Below are 9,060 nucleotides of genomic sequence, written 5' to 3'. Positions count from 1 at the left end.
ACTATTATATAATATATAATATTCTCAGCAAAATATATATATATATATATATTTATATATATAAATAGAATTGATATTGATGTTTATAAATAAATAAATAAAAATTGATATTGATGTATTAAATAATAAGGATTTTACTAAAATAGGCCTTAAATAAATAGTCTTAATCATTATACTTTTTTTTTTTTTTTTTGAGAAATCCTAATCATTATATTTGTAGTAGTGTTATGATGTGTGGGCAGAGCACACAAATCGAGTAAGTATTAAATAGTTATAATGTTATATAAAAAAGAAAAGAAAAAAGGGTAGAGTTTGAATTTTGGAATAATGTTCACGAATAAATTCTGTGTGTTTTCGTTGAATGCTTGTTCACCCTCACATGCAGTGAACCCCACAAGTCATGCAACGGAAACAGACTATACCATCCCCAAGTTCAAGTGGATTGTCAGTTACTTGTCACTGCTTGTCAATTCTCACCACACAAAACAACAAAAGTTAAAAATTAAAATAAAAAGAAACATAAGAGGTAGAATAAAAAGAAGAAACATATGTCTGAGCAGACAAAGGAGGAGGAGAAAGAGAAGCTGAAGAGAAGAGCAACGTGGTGGTAAAAAAGAGACTTCGGGTCCACCGCTGGGCCTCGGGTCGGTCGGACCCGGTCGGTTTGGTCGGATCTTTTATCCGCTGGACAGCACTATGCAGCTTTTATAAAAAGAGACCCCTAGCTCTTGCAAAGAACATAATTTGCTGCTCATCTCCAGTCTTGCAACTTTTATAAAAAGAGAACCCTAGCTCTAGCAAAGAGCATAATCAGTACTCCCATCATTTTGTTTTTTTTTATTTTTATTATATAACCATTAAATTTTCATTATCTTCTTTCATACCAAGGAAACCCTAGGCCTTAATATATCAGCCTTCTCTATAAAATGGAGGATGAGAGAGTTGAGAAGTTGAACCAGGCTGCGAGAATTGAGAGGTTGAACCAGGCTGCTCTAGGGGGGGATATTAATGATTTTTACAACTTGATTAAGGAGGATGTAAAACTTTTGGAGCACATCGATGAGCTACCATTTGTTGAAACTCCTTTGCACAAAGTTGCATCTGCTACGGAGACGCATATCCCATTCGCCATGGAGATGCTCAGATTAAAGCCCTCATTTGTCAGGAAGCTGAATCCAGATGGGCTTAGCCCCATTCACGTCGCTTTACTGAATGGGAAAACCCAGGTGGTGCGTTGGCTTCTAAAGGTTGATGGGGACCTTGTTCGTGTCAAAGGAAGGGAGGGTATGACTCCTTTGCATGATGCAGCAGCAACAGAGGATCACCTTGATCTATTGGTCGAATTTCTAAAAATCTGTCCTGATTCTATTGAAGATGTGACGATTAGAAATGAGACTGCTTTACATGTTGCGGTAAAATGCAAAATGCTAGAGGCTTTTAAACACTTGGTGGAATGGCTCCGACAAAACAATTCTAAAAAAACCAGGTTATGGAAGAGGAAAATACTGAACTGGAAGGATGAGGAAGGCAACACTGTGTTGCACGTTGCTGTATCTACAAATCAGCCCAAGGCAAGCTCTCTCCTTTTCTCAATTATTTACTAACCTGAAATTTGTGTTGTGAATGATATGAAGCAAGTGTCCTAGCCATTGCTATCCGGTATCCAATGATCAAAACCATAAATACATGTCAAAGATTTTAGAGCAGTGCTAATTATACAATATTTTTTACAACATATTTCAAAATTGACAAATTGAAATTTGTTTCTCATATATATATATATGGATACATACATACATCATTTTGATGTTTATCATTTAAAACTTGCCACCTGAATGTTATGAAAAAATTTTGCCAAAGAAAAAGTTGAGGGTATAGATTAATTTGAGTATTTTGGCAACAGGTTTCTATTTTTTAAGAACCAAACCACTAGATTATTTTGGCAAAAAAGTCGTGGGTTAGATTTTGATGCTTGTTTTGAAATCAAAAATATTTATTCTTAAAAGTATTAGGAGTTTCAATTAATAAAATATAAGTTCATTTGTTTTTTTAACACAATAATTATTACAATGAGGAATGATGGATTTGAATCTTGATTTTCTCCATTGGAAAAAAAAATACCAATTATAAAATATTAATATAATAAATAAAGTTTCATTTTATTTTTTTTATCATAACATATATAATTTTTCATTGTATGATTTGATTTTAATCACTAATTAGTCTTCACTCAAAATAAAATAAAATTTTGTTAGAAATTGTGAAATATTTGTTTTCCATGTAATTATGCCATGTACTTGAAGGATCAACTATATTATCTTGTTATTTTCTTTCTCAAGTATATTTGTTTGAAAATTATTCATTTTTTATTAGTAGATAAATTTTTTAATCAAGGTTACTATTTTTTACAAATTTATTTTATTTTTTGTATTTTAGTTAATATCAAATTAGTTATGACATTATTGCGGTTGAACTCTGGTTAGATCTCAAAACTATCAACCTCACCATGTTACAATTCTTTCAAAGATTTATGTTTTTTTAGACCTTGCTCTCATATTAGCATTTTTAGCAAATAAAGTTAAAAAAAAAAAAATCATATAATATGGATACAAAATTAATGTGACTTTTCTTGTTCCCATTCAACTTCAAAGATCAATGTTAGCTAACTTCACGGGAAATCCAACAAAAATTAAAAGATGAGGAAAATTAAAGATAGAAAGAAAATGAACTACATAAAGGTTTATCAAGAGATTAAGTGAGCGTTTGCATAGGAATTATCCTGTGTCTTGCGTTTTTTTTTTTTTTTTTAATTTTTTTTATGCACGTGTTTCAGCTTTTAGAGACAAAGTACTGTTCATGGGACCCACAACCACTTTATTCAGAAAAAAATATTAAAAATGGGTCCTACGGTACTATTTACACATTTTAAAATTATTTTGCTATAGTGTTTTCAGTTTTCAGTTTTCAGCAAAATAAGCTGTATCTAAACGGATCTTAAATGAGAATTTAAAAATAAAACAAAATGAAACAAACTTTTTGAGTTATTTGGTTATCCTGAAATAAGGCAAATTACAGATGAGAATTTAAAAATAAAACAAAATGAAACAAACTTTTTGAGTTATTTGGTTATCTTGAAATAGGGCAAATTATAGATTACCCATCTGTGATTTGACCCGAATTTAAGTTGCCTACTTATTGTTTAAAAATTGACACTTTATCCACCTAAGTTAAGTTTTGTTAAAGTTCCATATCCAACCTCATTTATTTTTTCCTTTTTTTTTTTTTTTTATGGGAACATTTATTTTTTCCTTAAAACATAAGATGAGGATGATAAGAGATGTGGTGATGGAAATAGACACAGTGGTTCTTCTTTGTCCATTTGCTTCTCTCCAGTTTCTCTATTATTTATTTATTATTTTTTTGTGGGGTTTTAATTTTCTTGCAAAGAGTTTGGAATGGTTTGTCTGAATTTTGAAAAAGTTTGTGATAGAGTAACGGTAGAGATGGGCTTGTGGTTTTCCATTGAATATTGGGGGCTTTTCAAAACTTGGATTGTTTTCTTATTTTGCAGCTGCGATTTCTTATCTTCTCACGGTGGGGTACGGTTGTGGAGCTTGATTTATTGTCTTGTTTTTAATTTTGCTTGATCTAGCTACAAAGTTGTTGTGTATACAGATTGTTATTGGTCTCTTTTTTGTTTTACCTCTTAATTGGATACAACTCATAACTTTTGGAGTTTATAATTTATATTGTTCTATTGAAGTTCATGAGCCCAAGTTTCTAAATTTTTACAAATGCTACTTTTTGATCTTCTTTTCTTTGATTTTGTTATTTTTATGTTTGAACGGAAAAAGTAATAAAGTGGGGGCAATGTGCCAATTTTTAAATCACAAATAAACAACTTAAATTCGGGTCAAACCATATATGGATAACCTGTAATTTGCCCAAAAGAAAATAATCTGACCATGTCACTATATGTCTTAACAAATAATTTTACATTTGTTGCATTTTTGGTACGAGTAGCTGACTTTGGACTTTAAAGTTGAAAGGAAAATAAAAGTTAATTTTGTATAATTAGGAAATTTCAGTAACCTTCTTTAAAATAATTTTAAAATTTAAATAATTTCGAATATATTATACAAGAATAGAAAAATATAAGATAATATAGTTAATCCTTAAAATACTATAAGATAATTTTTTTTTTTAAAATTTAAAAATATCTCTTCTTCTACCGGCGTAGCCAGGGGGAGCCATGGCCCCCTAGCTTTTTAAAATTTTCCTTAGAGTAGGTAAAAACACTTGTAGCTTTAGAAGAAAATTTACATACTGCCCCCTTGAAATTTTCGAATTTTGCCTCTCGAAAGGTAAAATTTAGATCAAGAGATTAATTGTCTTCTAAAAAAAAAATCATAAGATTACTTTAGCTCTTGAAATTTTTAAGCAGTCCAGAAAAGAAAACCCAAAGAACTAAGTTGGTACAAAAAGAATAAAATTAAATTAGTGCAAATAAGTACTATCCATATAATGGCCCATTCACCCTGGGCCGCTGGCTGTCCAAACACTAACAAGTAACAAAACCTAAATTACTCCTTTAATATATTCCAAATCACCAAAGGAAAAAAAAAAAAAAAACCAAATCTGTCTAGTTACTGTGTTTGTAGTGGACCTGCTCCTTTCCGTCGCCAATCATATAACCGTGAATCTGTGTTCTTCTGGGCTCCGGCTCCAGTCCAAGCCGGCGACCACCATCGCCAGTACGGCGGTACATATCTCTTGCACTCTCCCTCTCTCGCTCTCTCTTACTCTTGCTCTGTTTATAGCGTACTGCCTACAGACTTTTTATTATTATTTATAATCTACTGCTACAGAGAATAGACTAATGGTAAAAAAGTTAATGCATTTGGATTAACAAAAGGGATGATATCAACTATATATCAAGACTTGAATAATTCACATTGATGAGATTAGTGACGGTGTATCAGACTACATTATGCAGGCTGTGAGGCTGTTACTAGATTCTGGTGTTGATATAAATGCCAAGAATGTGAAGGATCATACAGCAGGGGACATCTTGGTAAAACGACAAGAAGTAGAGCTGCTGAGCAGCAGCAGGGAGATCAGTGAAATGTTACAGCGTGCTGAAGTTAATAAATGTGCACGTTACCTACGTTCCATAGTCTTATCTCTCGAGGAAAGACGATTACACCAGGTTGATAAATGGGCGAAAATATCGGACGACAGGCGCAATGTGGTTTTGGTGGTTGCTACGTTGCTTATGACAGTGACTTATCAAGGACTACTGAGCCCTCCAGGGGGACTTTGGCAAGGTGACTACAATCCAGGAAGCAATATGCCCAATGCTACAATACCAGATCACAGACAACTTTTCAATGAAACTGCAGGGACAGCCATTGGCGGTAGCAATTTATGTTTTTGGGTATTCCTGATAACAAATACTTTGACATTTATGCTCTCATACACAATAGTTCTTCTCATCATTCCATCCGGGTATGTTATACTCCGCGCAGCCCTTGGCTCCCTCTCTCTCTGCTATATTACTTCGCTGTCAGTCATATTCCCGATTTATTTTACATATACCTATTCTTTAATCCTTGTGATTCTGTTTTCTGTTATTTACGCACTATCTATATCTGCAATACGGTCGACGCTGCATGTCTCTGTGCTGATTCGTTCATGGAAGAAGAATAATTGATGGGAAAATGAAAATAAAGCCAAGCTTGGACCTGAATGCAATTGAAAATGTGTGCGTCAAGGTTTTTTTTTTTTTACTTTATAGGTGTAATCCTCTAAGGGCATAATTGAGGTACTGGTACGACCCAATGAAATCATCGAATGTTATTTATACTTCAATAAAGTTATCTAATTGCCATCGGATTATTTACTTAAGTTAAGAATTTGTTATCAAATTTGTAATCTAAATGTTGTTACATTTATGGCTTTAATTAGCATGAGCAAAGTAGTCTTTTTGCACGTGATTAAATAATTTCTGGTAATTGTCATTGATTGTTCTTATATTCCAAATCCCCTTTGGCCCTTTAGGCTCCACTTGGGAGTTCATATGGGAAAGGAAGAGAGTGGAATAAAATGATCATAAAAGAATGAGAATGAAATGTATTTAAGTAAGGGAAAAGAATAGAAAAGAATGAAATAGAATGAAATTAAGTAACCTTGATTAAATGTTTTAAAATAAACGAATAGAAAGAAATGAAAATGAATGGAATGTAAGTAATCTTATTTAGGAGCAACATGGAGGGAATTAAATGGAATCATTTTATGACAATATTACTATTAGACCCCTATTTTAAAATAAAGAATTGAATATACAGGGGTATTTTGGGAGTTTTAGTAAAAAAATAATTAAATCTAATTTTATTCCCTCCCATTCTTCCCAATTTCGGAGGGAATGAAAATTTGAGGTTTTAAGGGAATAGAGAAGAATGAGTATTCCGTCCTATCCATTCCATTCCGTCATACTTTTAAAGAATAAACTTTTTATTATTATTGTAGGGACACGATTCGCATCAAACCACAACAGGGTTGGATTCGCACGTAAAAAGGCTCATACAATATCATTTTTAGAGTGTGGGTTTAAGAGGCTAGGCCTTGGTCACCAGGCGGTGGGTTTTCCGTGGTGTTCATACATGGTTGAGTTTTCTTCACCTCTGGAATCTTACTCTTGGAGGTGGGCTGGGAGGCTCTGGTTTTTGGCCATTTTTCCCAGCCCCCCTTTGGCTCACTCACCTTTTCATTATATAGTCCTACTTAGTTGATCCTGTCCTTTCATTTGTCGGTTAGGCAGGTGTTGGTTTCTGTACCTGTCCCGTCAACTGTCTCTTCTTATTTTTTCGTTTAGTTGCGGGGATCAAAGTTACACCGTCCAAACGTCTTTTCTCATTAACATGAGCAGGAGGTTGGCCAGTGCATTTAATGTGGAAGGGACGTATCTTCCTTGAGCCTGCTACGCACCGTATCTCCACGAGGGCCTTATTCCATTCACGTCTCCTTCAAAGGGCTGTTTAGGGATAGCTTTCACTAGGACGATGGTCTTCTCATTGAAGCCTCGGGGTGCTAAGGACAGGGTAATCCTCAGCCGCTCCCCTTGGCCCCCTAGCTATCGACCTTTCGTCCTCGGCACAAGACATCCTCGGCACGGGCCCTGGGCCCAAACAGAGTTTGGGCCGGATTGTAAACTTCCCGGCCCCACACTTACTTTTCCTTTTATACTAGCCTTCGTTTACTGTCCTTCGTCCACGTGTAGGGTCAACCTCTCCAGGACTGATACTTGTCCCATCAGCCTATACCCAAAGTCATTGGGGGTGGTTGTAAAAGCCAAAGAATGAGACTCTGTCAGGCGCAGAGCGTTGAATGGCAGTGAGGACTGCTTTCCCTGGATATTTTGAGATCTTCTTTCAAGCTCAGTCCTCTACCGTTTTTGCCCTTCTTTTAGGTGGGATTTTAGTTCTGCCGAGGTCTGAACTGTCCTTGGCTATATCCCAAGTCTATCTTGTGCTTGATATTTACTGAGCTTGGGCCATAACCCTCCTCGGCTTGGGCCTCCGTGCTCCCCACGGGTAAATGGGCCTGGCCCGTGAATTATTGGACCCCACAATAGCCCCTAAAAACCCTGCTATCCGACCTCCTAGTTGGAAAGGAGGGTTTTGGTAATACCGAGCCTTTATTATGGCTCATTTAATTCAGCCTCTCATCAATGTTGGCGTTTCTCCACCTTCCCAGGAGACGCTCCAGTCTACGAGACGTTCCTCCTTATTCGTTCAGGACGCGCCCGTACCGTTTGATTATCCAAAGTGCGTCTTTAATAGCTTCCCTTTACGAGATCTTCCAGATTCAACGGTTATTGGTGGCGTGGGGAAACGAATCGGGCGTACTCTTGCCTTCAGATTTCCTTGGAGATCTGAACGTATTAAGTACCCCTGGTTTAGCCCCTCCTATAAAAAGAAAAGGCGAAAATTGTTTCACTCATACCTGAACCATTTTGACTCCCCAAAATCTGAAGCCCTTAGACTCTACCCAGAATTTTAATTTTACCCCTTGGTTATTCCTTAAGTTATAATACCTTCACCGTAGCAGTAAGCAATGAAAGAACCGTCCCCCTCTCAAAAACACCATACTCTAATAAGGCTCGAAATGGCTCGGTCAGGGCAAGGATGGCGGAGACTCAAAACTTGTCTCACTTTCCTTTCAGCCAAAATCCGAAGCAAGGACTCGTCACGCCAATCTTTCGGCGTGATTGAGCCGAGGACACCCATGATCAGTACCAACCGGCTCCTCACGAGCATACCTAACATGACACCAGTGTGTTAGGAGTCAGGACTGAGGCAGGGACTAAGTGCCTCTGCTTCTTCCTCTCTTTGTTCACTGGTGCCCCCCTTGCCTCTCTTTCTTCCTTTTCATCTCTTCTCTCTTCTTCTCCATCTTCTTCATTCATCTCCTCCATCTTCTTCATTCATCTCCTCCATCTTCTTCTACAGAAGGTCCCTTTCTCAATATGGACACTACTGAAACAAAGTTTGGAAGAACTTCGGAGACGAATTTAACAAGACATCTGGTTGTTTACTTATCTGTATTGTTGAGGTTTTTTTTTTTTTTTTTTTTTTTTTTAATTGTTTCGACAGTTTATCTTTTGTATAGGCTTGTTTAAGCCCCTCTTTGTACGTTGTAATACATCTTCATATTAATAAAAATGGCTATTACTTTACTTCGCATGTTCTATCTCTTTATTTCCGAAATGATGACACAATGCGTAGATACACCATTCAGTTAAATACTACCCTGCTCTGTACTTACAAAAATAATCCGGCTTAATAATTCTGACTTAAACAAATAATATTTAAGGCTGAAACTCACATGAGACAGGAAAAGAGAAGGCATTATGATGAGCTTAATGAGTCGGCCGGGCACAATACCGCCGACCTTAAAGTATAATACGTGGGGCCTTACCCCCTTATCAAAGAAAAAGGTGTCTTTACGAATTTGCAAGTGCTGTTCGGCACAACAATATAGTCTTTGAATCAATAACAA

At 36.0% G+C, this 9,060-nt stretch overlaps 1 protein-coding gene across 1 annotated transcript; it reads left to right on the top strand.

The window, feature by feature from the left end:
* Positions 1–613: 613 nt before the first annotated feature.
* Positions 614–5,821, top strand: LOC115994051 (ankyrin repeat-containing protein BDA1-like). The gene is made up of 2 exons (XM_031118064.1): positions 614–1,571; positions 4,997–5,821. Exons 1-2 carry the CDS (start codon positions 927–929, stop codon positions 5,711–5,713), a joined length of 1,362 nt encoding a protein of 453 aa, XP_030973924.1. The 5' UTR covers positions 614–926; the 3' UTR covers positions 5,714–5,821.
* The last annotated feature ends 3,239 nt before the right edge of the window (positions 5,822–9,060 follow it).

This window comes from Quercus lobata, chromosome 6, assembly GCF_001633185.2.
Source record: "Quercus lobata isolate SW786 chromosome 6, ValleyOak3.0 Primary Assembly, whole genome shotgun sequence".
Lineage (NCBI taxonomy): Eukaryota > Viridiplantae > Streptophyta > Magnoliopsida > Fagales > Fagaceae > Quercus > Quercus lobata.
This window is presented reverse-complemented; position numbering and strand designations above follow the sequence as displayed.

What these genes read in the sequence shown, in the direction of transcription:
- LOC115994051 (XM_031118064.1), top strand. Translation starts at nt 927, where the DNA reads ATGGAGGATGAGAGAGTTGAGAAGTTGAACCAGGCTGCGAGAATTGAG. An exon ending in TATCTACAAATCAGCCCAAG is followed by an intron (nt 1,572 to 4,996) that starts GCAAGCTCTCTC and finishes TACATTATGCAG; the next exon opens with GCTGTGAGGCTGTTACTAGA.